Source organism: Notamacropus eugenii, chromosome 1 (genome assembly GCF_028372415.1).
Source record: "Notamacropus eugenii isolate mMacEug1 chromosome 1, mMacEug1.pri_v2, whole genome shotgun sequence".
Lineage (NCBI taxonomy): Eukaryota > Metazoa > Chordata > Mammalia > Diprotodontia > Macropodidae > Notamacropus > Notamacropus eugenii.
The window spans coordinates 154,576,401-154,596,943 of record NC_092872.1 but is presented as its reverse complement, the minus strand read 5'-3'; the positions used below and the strand labels follow the sequence as shown (position 1 = coordinate 154,596,943).

At 37.0% G+C, this 20,543-nt stretch overlaps 1 protein-coding gene and 1 long non-coding RNA gene across 3 annotated transcripts in view; one reads left to right on the top strand and one right to left on the bottom strand.

Moving 5' to 3' along the window:
- Positions 1–20,158, top strand: part of LOC140509260 (uncharacterized) — a 263,848-nt gene extending 243,690 nt beyond the window's left edge. The window contains exon 6 of the long non-coding RNA XR_011968629.1: positions 16,623–20,158. This is a non-coding gene — a long non-coding RNA (uncharacterized lncRNA). The remainder of the gene's footprint in view (positions 1–16,622) is intronic.
- Positions 1–20,543, bottom strand: part of ADAMTS17 (ADAM metallopeptidase with thrombospondin type 1 motif 17) — a 489,795-nt gene that overhangs the window by 115,890 nt on the left and 353,362 nt on the right. For both annotated transcript variants that reach the window (XM_072616993.1, XM_072616988.1), the window contains 3 exons: positions 8,082–8,239; positions 4,167–4,326; positions 19–154 (listed from right to left, as the gene is read on the bottom strand). In XM_072616993.1, the coding sequence (XP_072473094.1) occupies positions 19–154; positions 4,167–4,326; positions 8,082–8,239 (454 nt within the window). The remainder of the gene's footprint in view (positions 1–18; positions 155–4,166; positions 4,327–8,081; positions 8,240–20,543) is intronic.

Sequence of the window (20,543 nt, the reverse complement as noted above, 5' to 3'; positions counted from 1 at the left end):
TAAAAACATTCTGCTTACCTTGACTGGCATGGATGTAAATTGCACCTCCGGACTTGGGGTTCTGGGCGACTCACATGCTGACAGTCACTGTCATTTGCCAGAGTCAGAGTCTTATTAATAATTTTAGTGCAAGACACGATGGTTTTGCGTTCCCCTAAAAATGCCAATAGAAATTATAAAGTTAAATGAATTGATTAGGTCAGGACAATGTGTGAAATCCATTAATATTTAGAGAAAGATGTTCAAATTTAATTTTTATTTTTTCCATTTAAGAATTTTCAAAATTTCATTTTTAGTTTTTAATTAAACTGAAATAAATTATTTAATTTTTTAATGTCCTATCCTAGGGTACATAAGATATATAAGATATAAAGTAATGAAGCCAAAATTTATGTGGCACGTTAATGTGTAAAAATGCCTTGAATAATTGCTACTGGCAATCAGAATACTGTGTTCCTTTCTTGGTTGTTTCATTAACTTGACATTTGCTCTCCTTACTGTTATATATTTTCTGTGAAGTAAAGAGTATGGCACTTCCTTATATAACAATGTACTGCAAGTTTCCCAGTTATCTTTTGTATCATGCCCAGACCAACTAGAGAACTACTTAGCCAGTCATAACTGAACCATAAAAATGGTCAAAAGGGCAATAGCATAGATACCTCCTTATTTAACAATACCACCACATATAGAAAAGCTGATGATGAAAGCCCCAAAGATGCATTTTAAATGTTTTAGATGATGGTCATGGAATTATAGATCATCTAAAAAGCTCTCATTCTACAGATATGAAAAGTCAGGGTAATAACTTGCTCCAAATCACAAAACATGTCAGTAATAGAGATGAAATGGAAATCCTGATTTCCTGACTTGGCCCTTTGTACCATACTTTATGAGGAATAAACTATGAAGACTGCATGTGCACACATACACACACATTATTACCTATGGGGAAGATCACTTATATTAATGGTTCAACTTTTTTCCATTCTATATCAGCTCCAAAAAGGCAAGCTTACTGGTCATACAAGGCCAAGTCCAAATGTAGCTATTCTGGGCAATAACCTGAGGAAGTAAGGACTGGAAAACAGGGTCAACTAGTTGGGTGCTGTCCATCTCCCAGGAAAACCACACATCAAGAGCTGTAATAGAGTTACAGAGTTAGGGATGTAGTACTAGGAATCAGCTTAGAGTTCTAATACTGTTGTCCCACTCTGTTTGGAGTAGTAAGTTGCTGGGGTAGGGAAGAGGTGAGCTAATTTCTATAACATCAAGACATGAGTCTCTCAACTTATTCTTTGCCATTCCCCCAGTGCACCTGCCAGAAATACCACCAATTAGAGATTTTTGCTGGTTAAAAAAGGAAAAATTCTGGCATCACAAATTCCAGCTCTTACTGTGACCTCAGGCAAATCATTTACCCTCTTGGTTCCTGATGTAAAATGGATTGGAATAAAAAAATTAAAATAGTTCAGATTTACATAATGACTGAAGACTTATAAAATGTTTTCTTCAAAACCAAAGCAAAATAGTCTTATTCCCATTGTAAAGGTGGAAAAACTGAAGCAAAGAGAGATTTAAGTGCTTCAATGATTTATAAGATCTTTTCAATTCTAAATTTGATGATCTACATGTGAATTAGTTCAATTATACTGCTAAGCTATTCTTTCACAGATATAAAATTTAGTGAGGAAAAATAGGACTTTACATAGGAGGAAGGAAAAGTATTGAGAGATTATTTTAGTGTACAGAGCATTGAGGAGATTTGTGATGTTGTGGTGAGAAACTTTGGCAACTCAGAGGAGAATGAAAGGCATTGGGCACCTGAAGGGGAGGAGAGAAAGGGTTCTAGGAAGCAAGAAACAAGAAGAGGAGTTGGGGGAGAACCAAAGACGAATTTTTTCTGTTTTGTCCTTTTGTTGCTGGTTAGTCCTGCTTAGTCTTTTCTGCCCATCTTTTCAGATGGGAAAAGGCCCCTTTCCTCTTAATCTTTCCCATGGCCTATTCTACTGGACTTCCCCCCTACCCTTTCGTTGTTCTACCCTGACTGGAATGTAGAGGGCAAGGGAGAAGAGAGCCAACTTCTCCAGCACTGAGACAAGAACATCTCCCCCATATTCATTGGCTTTTCTAAGGATAGCACAGAAAGCAGGTATTCTTAAAGGATTTTTATGCCATGTACACATTAGAGAGAACAATGTATTCTAGCCAGGCTCAAATATTTAACCTTAGCAAGACCCTTAGAATCTGGAATAATAACTAATGATAACAGCTATTTACATGGCACCTTAAAGTTATCCAAGTGTTTTATATTTTTTAGTTCATCTGAACCTCAGAACAACCCTGTGAGGTAGGAAATATAGATACACTCGAGGAAACTGCAGCTTACAAAGGACTACCAAGTTCAGCATTAGAGACTCTTTGCCAAATGCCAATGACATTTACTATCTGGGTGACTATGGATGGGTAAGCCCCACTTGATAACCTTTTGTTACGGACCTTGTTAGCTGCCTCAGTGGAAGAGATTCTTCCACTTAGGTCCCTGCAGCTGTATTTGATCGATTTGGACCATCTCTAGTGTGAGAAAGTTTTGAGTCCTAACAATAAAAAACAATGGAACATGACACCAAAATAAACCAATCCTGCATATACGGGGTGTCTGTAAAGCTCAATCCATTCCTCTTGAACATTCAAGTCGTTTCCACCCTCTCATGAAAACTACTGTAGATAAAAGGTTTCTGAGTTATAGATAGCATTGGCAAGGCAGGAGAAGTAGCTGAAAATATAGGGTGTCCCCAAAGTCTCAGTATAGTTTTGAGCTTTAACACATTATACATCAGGACCATATACAGAATGGGAACTTGAATATGCCTTTCCAGAACTAAAAGAATTGAAAAATTAAGGAAGGGTCCTTTAGGAGGAGATTGAAAGATGATCAGAATTATAATAGAAAGGCTGGGGAAAGTATCCTTTTGTTGGGAAAAAAAGAATTCAGTTTTGTCTACGTAAGGGAAAGCTTTTTCTGAGAAATGTGTTATACAATAAAAAATACTTGATAATGAACAGATTTTCTCATATTAGAGGAAAAGGCCATAAATGGGAGACCAAGAGCAGATGAGTTCTTGTATCTTCTGACTGAAAGGGTACAGTGAAATCTGGGCCATCAGTTTCAAATGAAAGCCTTCATGTACAGGGCCAGAGGCAGTTGTTTTAAATATAGCAGCACTCTCAGGATGACCACTGGCAAAATTGAAGAACACATTTCTTCTCTGTCTTCCCAAATGCCCTTTTGATACCTTCTTCCTTTTAGTGCCCAAAATGCCTACCCTCAAACTAGTCTCTCAATGCCTAGGGCACCTTGCTGTGCTATGTTACCTTACCTTCTGAGGGAATACCCTATGCATCCTTGAAAAAAATCATATCTTATACCCTATTCTAACAGATCCTTGATGAGTCTCAGTCTGATGAACTGAGTCATTAATGGGTGAAAAAGCCATGTATTAGAGGCAAAGGATCCTGAGTGATTCACTCAACTTATCTGGATCTCAATTTACTCCTGTAAAACTTGAAGGTTCCATCAGATAATCTCTAAGGTCTGTTCAAGCTCTATAATGTATAATTTTATGATTTCTCTCAGATAATAATGGCACTTCAACAGCTTCTTTCATGTCCTAAGCTGAAGGACATTCTTTCCCCTAAGAATGAATGACGAAGTGCAAATTGTAGAGGTATTTGAGGGGAGGAAAGCTTTCTGGCACCTGTTAAATAACATCATATAGGCGGCTTGAACACTGTCATCAAGACTAACCCTATGAACAATCATGACAGAGTGATTCAGAAGCCAATTACGTTTCAAGAACCATGTAAAGAAAGAGGTCTACAGCCACTGGAAACAAACTAAAATTGGGTGATGATGACCTGATGAGGTATTGCTGTTGGAATAGCTGCCAAAGGATCTTTAAGTAGTGATTTTCAGACTTGCTTCTGATCATTTTTAGAGTCCGTGAAAAATAATTCAATTTCCATGGTAATGTAGGTTTCCATAGCATAGCCCTCCCCATGCATTTGTACTCTGGCAGCTTTGTTCGTTGCACTCACTGTCTTTCCCCTCCTGCCCTTTGGAAAACCTAAAGCCAAACAATCAGAGCAATTCCCCAGCAGCTCACCTCCGCCACACTGCACACTGCATCCTTCCCAACCACTGTGAGTCCAGATGTACAAAGAATCCTGTAGCTTTTCGGGTTCACTCTGAATTTCTGCAGTATAGTTTACAGGAACGGTGTATTCATAATGAATCCCGTAATTTTGGTCATGAAATAGTAACACCTAAATCATCAGCAAAAGAAAAGGCCATTGTGATGGATACTCAGTCTACAGATTGCTTAATGTGTAAACCATGCAACACCATTTTTGATTCTCCAACCAGCAATTCTTTCATGGACTAAATAAGAGGAAAATTCCAGAATTCCTCAGCAAGAATACTACATTTGGGAACAAAAGCAAATCTACTAGCACCCTGGGATAGCAAGACAACTTTTTAACTTCTCCACTGCTCAACTGAAACCACTCCAGTCTTTTTTCCTGGCATCTGCACACTCATTAAAGTACTTAATCACCATCATGGATTTCCATTACTTTCAACTGGAGAGAGTGGTTATATGTTAATAGGATTGTTCAGCTAAGAATCTCTTTCAGTCTTAATTACCTACTAATGGCTAGTTGGCCAAACCTGAGTTAAGTAATTGCCCATATTCACCTGTGAAACTGATTTTATAGACTAAAAAAAAAATGCAACTGATTTTTAATTGTGCAGGTATTGTTGCATTTGGAATTTTCATCTCCTATAAAGTCATAATTTTCATGTAAAGAATTTTTATATAATTTCTCTAGTGTCATATAACCCACTATCCTACTCCTGTATTGTCCTGAGGAGTATCTTGGACCTCATACAGCACTTTGCTTGGACATTCTTCTTGAAATGCTTAAATTTTGTACTGTCTTGTGTTGGTATGTGTTCTCAAGTGGCATATCCTCCTACAACTAAATACATCTAAATAAATTTTGTGAGGGCAGGGTTATGTCTTAATTCAATTCTGTATCTTTTTCCAATGATTTAACATGAATGCATTGTACCAACAGATGCTCAGTAAATATTTATTGAATTTGTGGATGTCTACTGCACTACTGTTAGTGGAGGACAGTCAAAGTACAATACAAGAAATCACTTTAGAACCTTGGTACAAATTGGCTTGAGTGAGTCATGATAATACAAGTTATAGATCTTCACTATTAGACTGGGAAAGATGTGCTACCTGTCCTCTGTAATCCAGGGATGTCATTTTACTAATGGAACATGTCTATCAGTGTTAGATGGACTTATATTTAGATTGCTTCATCCTCATTTTCTTCCTGAAGGGCTCACATGGACATTTTGAGGGGGAGTTTGAGTACAGCTGAACCCAATACAGATGTTTCCCAGAATAATCAATATGAAAGGGTTTGCTCATTTTCTTCAGTAAGTAATGAAAGGAAACAGGTGTTTGACGTGTTTACATCTGACATACCTTTGTGTGAAATAGCATCTATTGGGAAAAGTGTAAAACAACTTGGCCAGGAAGGGGATGTCTTTATTCCAAGTTTGGAAGGGATATTCGGTTTTCTAGGACCAGGCAGTTATTAATCTCACTGTAAACCCGGGAGGTCTGTGACGACATGCCCAGCATTAGGTAACAGCAGAGACTGCTAAAGCCCACCCTGATTTTACTTAAGGCACTCGAGGTATTAGCAACGTGTTGTATTAGACAAAGGAATCTACCAGGTCCAAGGTATCACCCAACCTGGGAAGCACTTAGCTTGTTCTAGATTGTCAGGGGGAGGTCTAGAGCAAATCTAACTAAATAAACATCCATTTATTCAAGAAATATATTAATGCAGTTGGAGAAATGCCTCCAGCATTTTAGGGCTGCTCCTTAAAAGAGATCTTTATTATCTCAGTATGAGCATTAGACCAGTGAATCAAGAGTCCATACGAAACCAATTTCATGCCATTCTGTAGCCACGTATAATTTTTTTGTGTGTATATAATTGGTTTCAAATGCAGGTCACCATGGCTTCCCGGATGCTTCTGGCTCTCCTAGTACAGGGTACTCCCCTATTGTTTGGATAACAGTTTTCTATTTTGGGGGAGTTACCATTGCCTTTACTCTTACATTTAAACATTTAAAACAACTCTCCGATTTCTAGAAAAAAGATTAATACTAAATTTAGGGGGAAAGTTTCAACTATGTAAAATGTTTTAAATAAGTTTTGTTTATTACTGCTCAAGTTAATTCAGGTTGCATATTTTCTTTGACAAACTTGACTATGTACATTATGAAATAAAGCAGAAAAGGGAACATTCACCTACACAATTACTATTTGCCAACAAGTAAATTAACATGCAAGTAGCTGATAATTATTAATAGGATGCACATTGTTGTCTTTGTGTCTTCTGTTAGCCCTTGCTGATTACTGATTTAGAAAAATGAAACCAATTTCCCAAAGAAGTTGCTTGTTAGAACACTGTAATGCAAAATAACCTTGTGGCTGAGAGGTATCAGAGGCAAAGAATTTGAGGTCATAAGGCTTCAGCTTATGCATAGAAGTGGGTTTGAAGGAGTAGACAGGTCGTAAGTTGTATCAGCAATATTTCTGAGCAGTTGACTATGGTCAATGAAGCTATATCTAAACCCAAACCTTAAAAAAGACACAGCAGGGAAAGGAGACAATTTAAAAAAAGGATAATAAATCAATTTGCACTTTAAAAACCCTCATGATTTTCTTTAGTTAAGTTAAACACTTTTCTAAAATAAGGTTTTTTCAAAAGAACACTTGAATAACTGTGTCTAATTAATCCACTGGATTATATATGGTGTTAAAATTTGAAATTATGTGTAAACACAATCCCCTCACAAAATGAGTCTTTTTATCAGAACTTTAGGTATGATAAATGTAAGGAAAAAAAGAGCTGTGGTGGAATAAAGTTCTGGGTATACAATAAAGTTTACACTTTGTATACAATATAGTTTAATTGAGAAAACCTATTAAGAACATTGGTAGAACGCATTCAAAGAGTCATATAAACTTTAAATGTTGCCCTTTCCCAAATACAAAATAGAGTGATATTTAGAATTCTAGGGGAAAGGCTTTTGTAGTAAAATACAAGCAGTATTCATAGTTACTGAGGACACATTTACTGAATTATACTGGTGCAAATTATCCATAAGGACTTGCCCACCATAAGGTTCATAAAATACCAGTACACTGAGGAAGATGGATCCTTTACCTGGGGGTGGGAGGTGGGGAGGAGGGGAAGGATGAGGAAGGAAAAGGCATCTTAAAAGAAAGCAATATCATTTATTGTGGATAATCTATGTTGCCTTAACTGTGGAGAGTCAGATAATCTTTTAAAATTATCTCACTCTTCACTATAACAGTATTTCCATTTAAAAATAAGAAAAACACTAGCCTTTAGGGACAACATAAGTTGCTCAAGAACACTTAGGGAGCGAACAATATGTAGTTATTCTTTATGCAACCTAGATCTTGAAATGGTAAGTAATGCCATTTGGAGTAGAAAATGCAACCCTTTTCATTTTTAAAAAGAAAGTTTTCTATTCGAATAGATGAATTGATAGTAAGGACCTATACCCATGATCATATGACATAAGAATGTATAATTTAAAGTACATTTTCTTTATTAGTTCCGTTCTCATTAGCTGCTACATTGATAATCACTGCTGAAGAGGGAGTTCCCTTTAAAAGTGATGAGAATCCTCTTAAAGAGGAGATACACACTTGGTTTTAGAAAGGGAGGAGAATCCTATGAACTCTGTTTTGGTGTCTTGCATAGAGGAGATGAAAGGCAATTATACAATTTGGCTGAGGGTCCAATACCACTTCCTTACCCTTGTAAAACATCAAGGAAAATCTCTTTCAAGTTACTAGGAATGGGATAAACTGTTAAGACATCACCACCCCTCTCCCCCTCCCCTTGGGCCACATGACTTTTGTGAAATGTAAAAAAAAGAATATGAAGTTACCATCAGGTACAGTGGTATTTTGGTTGGTCCCTTGGCAGATATTTTCTCCCACAGACCCCTTCGGACATAGCGGACAGTGGTGCCGGCGATCTGAAATTCACCAGGAAGCTCAATCTTCCAGTCACTATTTATGGATTTCTTACTGGAGTCTTTGAGAGCTAGAAAGAGGATTAAACACCATCAAGTCAAATGAAAATTATCATTCCTCCCTTAAAATAAAAAGAAGCATCTTTCTTCTCATAAAGGTACTCCATGAAATCTCTTCAAAGAGGAAAAATAACATTGGTGCAAAATGAAAAGACAACAAGTCTTTATCAGAAACATGATGACTGGTGAGAAGGAGATTCAGGGTTAAAATCATTCAATCAATCAGTAAGAATTTGTTAAATACCTGCTACTTGCTAGGCACTATGCTAAATACCTGACACATACAAAAAAGAGGCAAAAGGCAGTCCCTTAACTTAAGGGGCTCACACTCTGATGGGGAAGACAACGAACAAATATTTACAAACACACTACATAAGGAATAAATAGGAAATAAAAAGGGAAGGCATTAAAATTAAGAAGCATTAAGAAAATCTTCCTTTAGAAGATGGATTTTTAATGGGATTTGAAAAGAAACCAAAGAAGCCAGGAGGCAGAGCTGAGGAGGCAGAACATATTGGGCATGGGGGACAGCCAGAGAAAATACCTAGAGCTAAGAGGTAGAGTGTCTTGTTCCTAGAACAGCCAGGAGGCCAGTATCCCTGGATTGAAGATTATGTGGTGAAGTGTAAGGGGTTAGAAGACTAGGAAGGTGGGTCAGAATGGTTAGGCCAAATAGAGGATTTTGTATTTGATCATGGAGATAATAGGGAGCCACTGGTGTTTACTGAATGGGGGAGAGGGGGAAATGGTCAGACCTGTGCTTTAGGAAAAAATCACTTTGGGATCTGCATGGTGGATGGATTGGAGTGAGGAGAGACTTGAGGCAGGCAAGCCTTCCACCCCCAAAAGCTGGCTATTTCAACAGTCCAATTGTGAGAGGATGATAGCCTGCACTAGAATGGTGCCAGTATCGGAAGGGAGAAGGGGGCATATTCAAGAGATGTTGCAAGAATGAAATCAGTAGGCCTTGGCAATAAATTGGATATGGGGAAGGGGGATAAGAGAGACTCATAACCTAGGTTATGAGTCTGATGGCCTAGGAGGATAATAACAGGAAAGTTTGGAGGCAGGAGGGTTTAAGTTTCTAGAGAATGGACATGCATTATCTTTAGGGAAAAACTATTGGTTGATCTACCATTGACTGAATTTCTTTCTTCAAAATCCCAAGTAAGATTTCATCAGTTTCAGAAAACAGAATAACCTAATCACATTCTCTTGAATTTAAAGGCATTATTTTAGCAAGAGAGGCAGCTAGTTGCCTCAGTAGACAGAATGCTGGGCCTGTAGTCAGGAAAACCCCAGTTCAAATCCAGCCTCAGACACTTATTAGTTGTGTGACCCTGGACAAGTCACTTAATCTCTATTGGCCTCAACCCAATGGAGAAGGAAATGGCAAACCATTACAGTATCTTTGCAGTATTAGCATGCCATGGTCCTCAGGGTCACAAAGAATGAGACACAACTGAACAACTAAACAACAACATTAATAGATACGATGCCTTTCTACCTGGCTATACAAACAACAGATTATTTAATTTTTCTAAGTGCTATATGTTAAGAAAATACTTTGTTTCTCTACCAAAGATATTTTAATATCTGAAGTTACTTGCAAGGAGCTTTTCAGTATTATTGCTTTAACTCAAGTATCTTTTAAGGCATTGGGGTTATCCAATATTTGAAACATAAATGTTACCTCAAGACACAATTATTGTTCCATTAAAACTGTTTATACTTTAATATTTGTAGTTATTTGCCTAGAGCTTTTCAGTATTACTTCCCCAACTCAAGTATCTCTTAAGGCATTGGAGTTATCTAGTATTTGTAAAATAAATGTTCCTTCAAGAAACAATTGTTACTTCATTAAAAGTGATTTTGAAACCCAAGCACTAGACATGTGGATGTAACTCTCAACAGATGTCTGAACTGATGCCCCATAGATGTTTTCTGTGGGGTAGCACCATAAGTGTCCTGGATGTATCCCTGACACATATTTAACGTTTTGTTCTTGTAGTTTACATGTTTGCTCTATCACACCTCAAGGTAGAATTAAAATATATAATAATACAACAGCATTAAAGCATGATTGGCCACAAGGATAAATTCTGTTTCCAATATAAATCCTATAATTTATTTTTTGAATTGTTCAGCCAATGTTTCCATTTTGTCTTTAAACTTAAGAGGAAAACTATGTGTTCTCTTCTATACTCGGAGCAGTTTAAGTAAAACTATAAATCCAGATGTCAGCTAACTAGAACCCTTTGTTTATCAGTATTGGGGCAAGTACTTAGCTTTTAGGAAGAACAAGCAGATTACAAGAAAACAAGCTATCGGATAATTTTAGAGGGGTTCAAAATGCAACTTTCAGGGTCTATATTGTACCTTATATACATTCAGCTTACTTCCTACACTTTTTAAATCTATACCTTCAGTATTCTAATTTTTATACTGACGGACAATAAACTCTTCAATCACCAAAGATTAAATTATATTCAGAAGTTTATACTTAAAGTGGCAAAGTAGATTCATGTATCATGGAAAGTTTTTCAACATAAAGGAAACCAAAAAAAGGTTTTCTGTTTACTCCTTGAGTAATGAATGAGCTTAACCAAGGTTTTAATGAATCATTTAGCAATTTCATTTGCCTAATAAAAACCCCATCGAAGTTTCTTATTGCTATAAAACAGATTCCCTGTTCAGCACTTCAGAGTAGTTAGATGGGAATCCACTCATGATGACTGGGACTCTGGGGCTGTGCTGGAGGAGTTCAAGCTTAACCACATTCCAGCAAGCTGCAATAACGTCACCAGTAGGTATGGTGATGAACTGCATGTCTTTTGTCTGAGGATAACAGAAGGTCATCATCAAAGGACTGGTCACCAGGTGATGTTGCTGGTTTTATTTTTTTTTAACTACAGTCACTCATGAAAACATACTACAAGACACAGGGGCTTTGTGATCTACTTTGGTAGAATGAGTGATCAAACAAGGAAATCAGAGACACCTGAAGTATTAAGAATTGAAATTCAGCTTCATATTATTAGAAACAAAACTCTGAGGAGCTCTGGTTACTCAAGACATTTTAAATGCTTCATAGAGTTTCATTAGGGCTGAAGAACCCCAGATCTGGAAAATATCTCAGAGTTCATCTAAGCCCTTGCTTGATGAATGAATTCCTTCTATATCTTACCAAAGCAGGTCATCAGTCAGGCATTGCATGAACACCAGCAAAGTGTAGCTCACTACTTCAGAAAGGAGGTACATTCCATTTTGTATAGTTCTAATTATAGGGAAACCATTCTTTTCACTGAGTCAAAATCTACTTTTGTAACTTTTCAGCCCTTGGTCTGAGTTCTGCCCTTTGGAGCCATGGTCTACCTTTTCTCATCTTCAAACTAATCATCTCCAATTGTCCCTTCTCATTTATTTCTTATATGTCACATTTTCCCCTCCCTTCCTCTCTTTCCTCCTCTTCCTTCCTCTATTCCTTCTTTCCTCCTTTCTTTCTTCCAATCTTGGTCATCCTCCTCTGGAGACAGATCAGTTTGTCAATAACTCTCAATATATGGCACCTAGAACTGAACATCATTCTGCAGGTACAGTCTAATTAGCACCAAATACAGTGGGATATAATCTGTTCTGGTGACTACACTTCTATTAATGTAATTTAGGACTACATTATTTTTCGAGGAGCTATAATACACTGTTGACTCATTGAATTCATTGTCAACTAAAACCACTGCTCATGAATGATTTTTTTTTTTTACCATATATCCTCCATCATAGAATGGGGGTTTGGATGGAGGAAGGGAAATTCAGGAAATAGATTTAGTGGTGGACACATTCCCTAAAGTCATACTTAATTTCATGTCTCTTAGTGATAAAAGTGCTTGCCTTAATGAGGTATTGTCTAAAAAAAAGAAGATGGACCTGAAATTCACTAGATCTAGAATATTTTACAAGGAGAAGTTGAAGAAATTGTCATTTGTTTCCTACATTGGACTGCCTAAAGTTGGAGTTTTAAATCCAAATTGTTTGCATAAAGTGTGTAGCAAAATAATAATTAAGGGTTCTACTGAATGTTTAAAGTAAAGCATGGATTGCAATGAAGTTTTTAAAGTTTGAGGCCTAATGTATCTGTGTTTCATCTCCGACAGGATACATTAGCATGCAATATAGAAAACTCTTAAAACAACACCATGTGGATAGCAGAATAGAAACAAAGGCAGCAATGAAGGTGTTGAAAATCAATATTTAGAAGCTCTGGTATTTGGAGTTTTATCCATTTCCTTTTTGAAAAATATACAATATGTGCAAAGCTCCCCAGCTACTGAAAGGCATGCTGTTGAGATATCAACAAGTACCATGTGACTGGATCTATGGGGCATGGGACATGAGCTCGATGCCTTCACATTTCATTTTCTAATTCTCATCTTCTCTGGATTATAGTGTAGGTTTTTCTTATTATATATTTTTGTGATGAATGTAAAGGTGTCAAAATGTGAAGCTTGTTCTCACAGTAACCAAATTCTCAGCCACAATCTCCACGGGTTCTCGTGTTCCATGCACATGTATCAAAACTGCTCTACTAATATAAATCTTGGGTAGACTGGCTTTGAGAGGTGTTGGGTTTCCTTATTCCAAGGATAGGTTGTCTTTTGGCCTGTTTTCCTAGCCTACAAAATTTAATCATTGTATCATTCATTTTCAGCTAGTATTTTAAAGTATACTTTCAAATTATGAAAACTACCAATCTCACTAATCTTTCAGGCTCCCATTGGACATTATATTAATTCAATAAGTATTAAGTTGTAGACTTCCTGATAGACATTTTTAAACCATAATTTCATATTCAGCCTTTTGTACCAGCTCCTACATTTCAATAATCTTTGGTAGACTATATAAGTTCATGTTTATAAATGAAAAAGAAGATAGCTTGGTCAAAGAGACAGATAAGAATTGGAGAGAACCACTATTTCAGGGGCATCCATATAATTTTAAAAGAATTAATGAAGAGCTTCTTACATATTTTACATAATATATATACAAAATTTGCAGAAGGGCATGAATAAATGCAAAGGAAAAGACATAGATCGTTTAGTCAAATAGTGGAAGAAGGTCCAAATTGATGAAATTGTGGATCTTCCAATATTGCATATGACTTAAATTTGTTTTATGAAGTTATTAGAATATTTATAAGTAGCATGATAACAATTCTAGAAGTAACAAAAGGGACCTTGGAGACTATATGGTACAACCTACACTTAAACAAGAATCCCTTTTACAACAGGGTGAAGTGGGAAGAACATCTGATTTGGGATTAGAGGACATGAGCCTGGATCTGCTACATACTACCTGAGTAACCTTAGGAAAGTGAGTTCCTTTCTAAGCTTGAGTTTTCTCACCTCTAAAATTAGACTTAGAGGAAATGACTACTAAGACTTTTATCTCTATGATGATTACTAGTGAATAGTTATTTATTTAAAAAAGGCTTGCCCCATATCTACATTTCATGGTTGATTTCTCAGTTCTTTACATTATTATTGTCTCCCTTATCATTATAAACCTAATAAAAATCACTCAATATCAATAAATCTATAGACATTTTGAAATTATAAATCGTCCATTTAAAGTTGTTGTCATGTTATAGGTGAAATAATAAATACCATGAAAAGAGGGACATAGTAGAGTCAAAGCTATGGACTAATGCTCATATATACCTTTTGGAGATTACCTACCTAATTATAATGGATGGCAATGCTAAACCTGATTCTAACGGGAGGAAAAGAAGGAGAAAATATAGGTGAAATTCCAGCTTTCTAAATGTCTGCTTCATTGTAGGCCATGTTTGTTCTTTAAAATCACCTTGTTTTTCAGTAAGGAGGAATATTTAAATTTACACATATTTCCTTGACTATCTCCTATGTTTCTATATCAGATCTAGCAGTTACCAATGGTATTAATTCTATTTCTATTTTTACCTTTTCTTACTGCTTAAGGATTTACCTTGCTTCCTTTTTAGGCCTTAAAGTGAGTTACTGAATTACATGCTCCCATGTAACCCCTTCCCCATTCCATGGGTTCTCTAGAAGGGCAGAAACAGGAAGAATTAGAGGAGGAACAGGAGAGGTACACCTGGCAGTCATTATGAAACCAAATATGGAAATACTTCTTAAAAGTATGGGGCGTATAGTTCCACTTTCTACAATAAAAATAATGGGAGAATTTTATGTAGGTAAAATACAACAAAACACCTAAGGTAGAATTTAACTAGCATGTCAAAAAGATATCCTTTCTATTATCACTACAAAACATTCTGACCCTATACCTAAAGAATGAATCAAGGAGTAAATATTAAAGGGTAGATATTCATCCTAAGGGTAAATAAGGGAGAATGACATTTACTAAGCTTCTGAGATGAAGATACAGAAGACAGGACAGGGAGAATGCAATATAAAATTTGAAAGCTAGCCAATTAAATTTATGATGTTGCCAACTAGGTTCTGGGAAAGAAATATTCTAGGAGGTACTGCCAGAGCAGACACTATAGTTGTTGAATAAGAAGGAAGGTATACTGAAGTACTAGCATTATTTCTGAAGTGATTTGTTTTTCCTTGGAAGTTTCCCATCAAAATATTGAACAGGCTTAATGTTGCCTAGTTGGTGAAACCTCAAGAGCATAATTTGAGTGGGGAAGCAGCTGTAGGCACCGACATGGTCCTGAGCTAGCCTCACAGTAAATAAACTTTGAATGACCAAGTAACACTTGTAATAATCATGCTGCCCACAGGGACCTTGAAGGAGAAGTGAAGAGACCTTTAAAATTGCTCCTTGGCCACTCCATTGAAGAGGTTGCCAGTCACTTTTCCTAGAATGGTTTGTTTGCTCATGACAACAACCATTTCTGCATTTGACAGTGTACGGCAACCACAAACACATAGGACAGAACAGGAGACCAGTCCATATAGACCCCAATATTTATATCAACATGCTTTGTGGTAGCAAAAAACAGGCAACCAAGATAATGCTCATTCTATGTGCAATGGCTAAACAAAAACATTAATGCGGCATGGATGTAATGGAATATTACTATACCATAAGAAACCATGAGTATGAGGAATACAGAAAAGAATGAAATGATTCACAAAAACTGATGCAAAGCAAAGTCAGCATAACAAGGAAAACAAGATACACACTGTAAACCACCAAACAGTCAAAAATGAAAGTACAAAATTTTAAAGACTAAGCCTGACCCCAATGAAAAGATAGAAATCACTTTATTATTTTTTTTTTTTGCAGAAGTGGTAGGGGTGTGTGTGTGTGTGTGTGTGTGTGTGTGTGTGTGTGTGTGTGTGTGTGTGTGTGTGTGTGTGTGTGTGTGTATGTATGTATAGGGTGGTTCATGTATAAAAAAATTGCATGTAAAGTCATTAAAAATGTATTAATTGACTTTGCTGAATTTTTTCATTTATTCTTTATCTCTTTTTAAAAAAAAATTAAGGATTGGTTGGCTCTCTGTGAGGGAAGAATGAGAGGATCCACAGGGAAATCAAGGCAATGTGAAAAAGATATAAATAAAATTTTATTTTAAAAAAAAAAAGTACAGGCAGCTAACACTTCCAAAGAGAAGAATGCTGATTTCTAAACCCTCTTTATGTCATTCAGTTGTGTTTGATGCTGTGACCCCGTGGACTTCTCCATAGGGTTTTCTTGGTAAACATTTTGGAGTGGTTTGCTATTTCTTTCTCCAGTGTGTCCCCATTTAGCAGATGAGAAACAGAAGTAAATGGGGTTAAATGACTTGCCCAGGGTCACACAGCTAGTAATTTGTCTGAGGCTCTATTTGAACTCAGATCTCCCTCCTTATTTTGGTTTTCCTTCAGTTGTGTCCTTTGTTAAAATATCAGCAATAATCTAGTTTCAGCATAATAATCCCAGTGTTTAGCATAGCGCCTGACACACAGTAGGTACCTAATCAGTGTTTATTGATTCTGACTCACTGTAAAGGTAGTTTTGGTTTCCAGAAGCTCACAATTAACCTGGATGCAGGCAGACTAAGATCCTCTCAGATCATAGGAAAGTTCACAGATTTTGTTTGATATATAGTCAAAAGAACTATTAGTTAACTGATAGCTGTGGTCTATGTAGGACAAATCTAGATTTTATTCAGAATTTCATTATTTTACATACTATAAGGCAACATCCAGATTGCCTTGATTTCTTTTCTGGTGAAAGCAAAAGTTCATTATTAACCTGAATATGAAATCAGTAGGTCTCAATGTAGAAATCTACAATGATTTACTGGACTTGCCATGGCTTCTTTTGGTGTTCTACTTATTACTTTTTCCTTGTGAAATCTGCATAATCTCTTATTTTTGCATTTTTTACTTTTTGCAGGGTATGGAGAAGTTTATATAAAACAGAAAAAGGCTGAAAAGGAAGCTGAAAATTGAATACTCAAATGCTGTACTCAGATCCTCACATCATCTTCTGATTTCCACAATCAATCTGGTGCCTTGTTCCTACATCCCTAAAGCAGGACAGCTGGACAGGAAAATCTTTTTCCATATTAAGAGTGGGATTCTGTGTCCTTTAAAGGTTATCCCAAGGAAAGTCAGCAGCAGGAGCCTGGGTGGGAAGACTAGAAGTCAGAGCCATATCAGTTGTTCTGGAGCAGAGGACAGGTGCACTTCAACAGAATGAACACTCTGTTATTTTGAAAAGACAATTAGTGACTGGATATCTCCAATTTACAAGATGTTATGTTATTATCTGGCCTCCAACCAAAAAGTTGGAGAAGGAAAGAGCGTTGTATGTATGTATGAGGGAGTAGGTTTATATCTCAGTTCCAAGTGCTTACTATCAATTTGGATACCTCTGATGATTAATCCCTCTGTTATCTTGGGGCAAGTCACTTAACTTCTAGGGACCTTAGTTTCCTCATCTGTAAAATGAGGGGATTGGAATTATGAGAGAAGAGAAATTTAATAAAGGAAATAAACACATTGATAATGAATCATGCTACCCACATTCTAATGGAGAAGTTGTGTTCTTAAAGTGCAGAATGAAACACATGCTTTTGGATTTGGCCAAAGTGTGGATTTGTTTTGATTATGTACATTTGTTACAAGGATTATGCTTCTGCTTTTTTTTTCCAATGAAGGGAAGGAATATTTTGGAGAGGTTTAAAGGAACAGCAATAATTTTGTCAAAAAAAAAGAAGAAAAGAGAGTCGTTGAAGCAATTTGTAAAATGCATAGAAGCAAACAGAAGGATGTTTAGAAGAAAATCCAGGAAATTCAAAGCAGGATGACTTTGAAAGTAATATGTTGACTTTATAATATGTGTGTTTGTCTTTTGTTGCCAAAGAAAACCATGCCATCAGAGAAATGATGACATGACTTGAACTTGACTGTTTTTTTTTTTTTGAGTGAGGGAGGGCTGTGCAGGTCACCAGCCTCACTTCTCCTCCACAGCCATCTGAATCCAATGACCAGATATTCATCAGGATGACTGGAGATGACCCAGGATGAGGCAACTGGGGTTAAGTGACTTGCCCAAGGTCACACAGCTAGTGAGTGTCAAGTGTCTGAGGTGAGATTTGAACTCAGGTCCTCCTGACTCCTGCACTGGTGCTGTATCTACTGCACCACCTAGCTGTCTGAATTTATAATATAGAATAAAAGTAAAGCAAGCTACATGTATTAGAGATTGGCAGGTTTAGTAAATCCTTATTGTCTGCTTTATTTGGCATATAGAAATGCTCATTTTAATCAGTATCTATTAAATTCAGAATAAACATGTTTTTGAAAAAAATGAGATTGTTAGGCTAGATTTTGTCTAACAACTGCCCTCCCCAAATCCTATGACATTAATAAAAAATCCTATGCTCTCAAATGCTTTTTCTGTTAAAATAAGAAGTGGGTAAGTAACTTTTTTCTTTTTTTTTCTTTTTTACAATGATCTAGGTTCTTCTTTCTTGGAGTTATACAGTAGGAGCAAGTAACTGATAAATGTTAAATTAAGGCAACAAAGAAATTAAAGAAGGAGGGGCAGAGTCAAGACGGTGGAGTAGAAAGACACACAAATGCTGGCTCTCCCCATACAGCCCACAAAATTCCTGTAGAGAGGGACTCTCAACAAATTGTGGAGCAGTAGAAGTGGAAAATAATAGAGTGGAGGAGATTTCCAGCCCAGGGTGACCTGAAAGGCCCACGGGAAACATCTGATGGGAGGGACTGCAGCAGAGTCCAGCCCAGCCTTGGCCACAGTGCAACTCTGGGAGGAGGATACATCAGGGGTGGGATCTCCAGTCGCAGTAGCAGCGAATCCCCAGTCTCAGCAGCAGCAGTCTGCAGGTCCCTCAACCCACAGGGGCCAAAGGTCAGTGACAAGGTTTTTTCAGCTGGCTGGGAAGGGAGAAGGGCCTTCCCATAGCTCGGGCAGCAGGCAGTGGCCACAGAGGCCACAGAGCCGCCTGCATCCATTGTTGGATCATAAAAATCCCTGAGAGCACTGAGGAGCTGAATATTACCTCAGCCCTCGGTAGACACCTTGAGGGAGCTGGTCTTTGTCTCACACTGAATGGCAGCCCTGCCCGCACAGCTTAACTGAAAATCAGCCCCCAGTGCTGACTTGGCAGAATTGGAGACAAGGTGGCTGTGGAGAGGTAACTGCTAAGATTCTGGGCACAAAAAAAAAAAAAAATCTCTTCCTGCTCCCAGACCAGTGTACATGCTTGATTGTGCCACCTTGGAGGAAATGAAATCTTACAGATTCCCACAGCATACCCTACTCTTGACAAAGGACCCAAAAGTCAAGTAACTTTTTGGGAAAATGCCCCAAAAAGGGAAAAAAAATAAGACTATAGAAGGTTACTTTCTTGGTGAACTGATATCTTCTCCCATCCTTTAGGATGAGGAAGAACAATGTTTACCATCAGGGAAAGACATAAAACTCAAGGCTTCTGTATCCCAAACATCCAAAATAAATATTCAATGGAAGAGCTCAAAAAGGATTTTGAAAATCAAGTTAGAGAGGTGGAGGAAAAATTGGGAAGAGAAATGAGAGAGATGCAAGAAAATCATGAAAAGTGGGTCAATGCCTTGCTAAAGCAGACCCAAAAAAATGCTGAAGAAAACAATATCTTTAAAAATAGGCTAATTCAACTGGCAAAAGAGGTTCAAAGAGCCAATGAGGAGAAGAATGATTTAAAAAGCAGAATTAGCCAACTGGAAAAGGAGGTTCAAAAGCTCACTGAAGTAAATAGTTCTTTAAAAATTAGAATGGAATAGATGGAGGCTAATAACTTTATAAGAAACCAAGAAATCACAAAACAAAACCAAAAGAATGAAAAAATGGAAGATAATGTGAAATATCTCATTGGAAAAACAACTGACCTGGAAAATAGATCCAGGAGAGACAATTTAAAAATTATAGGACTACTTGAAAGCCATGATCAAAAAAAGAGCCTAGACATCATCTTTCATGAAATTATCAAGGAAAACTGCCCTGATATTCTAAAACCAGGGGGCAAAATAAATATTGAAAGAACCCACCAATCACCTCCTGAAAGAGATCCTAAAAGAGAAACTCCTAGGAACATTGTGGCCAAATTCCAGAGTTCCCAGGTCAAGGAAAAAATATTGCAAACAGTTAGAAAGAAACAATTCAAGTATTGTGGAAATACAATCAGGATAACACAAGATCTAGCAGCTTCTACATTAAGGGATCAAAGGGCATGGAATATGATATTCCAGAAGTCAAAAGAATTAGGACTAAAACCAAGAATCACCTACCCAGCAAAATTGAGTATAATACTTCAGGGGAAAAAATGGTCTTTCAATGAAATAGAAGACTTTCAAGCATTCTTGATGAAAAGACCAGAACTGAAAAGAAAATTTGACTTTCAAGCACAAGAATGAAGAGAAGCATGAAAAGGTAAACAGCAAAGAGAAATCATAAGGGACTTACTAAAGTTGAACTGTTTACATTCCTACATGGAAAGACAACATTTGTAACTCTTGAAACTTTTTTCAGTATGTGAGTACTTGGTGGGATTACACACACACACACACACACACACACACACACACACACACACACACACATACACATACACACAGAAAAAGAGACAGAGAGCACAGGGTGAATTGAATAGGATGGGATCATATCTTAAAAAAATGAAATTAAGCAGTGAGAGAGAAATCTGTTGGGAGGAGAAAGGGAGAAATGGAATGGGGCAAATTATCTCTCATAAAAGAGGCAAGTAAAAGACTTTTCAGTGGAGGGTGAAAAGGAGAGAGGTGAGAGAAAAAA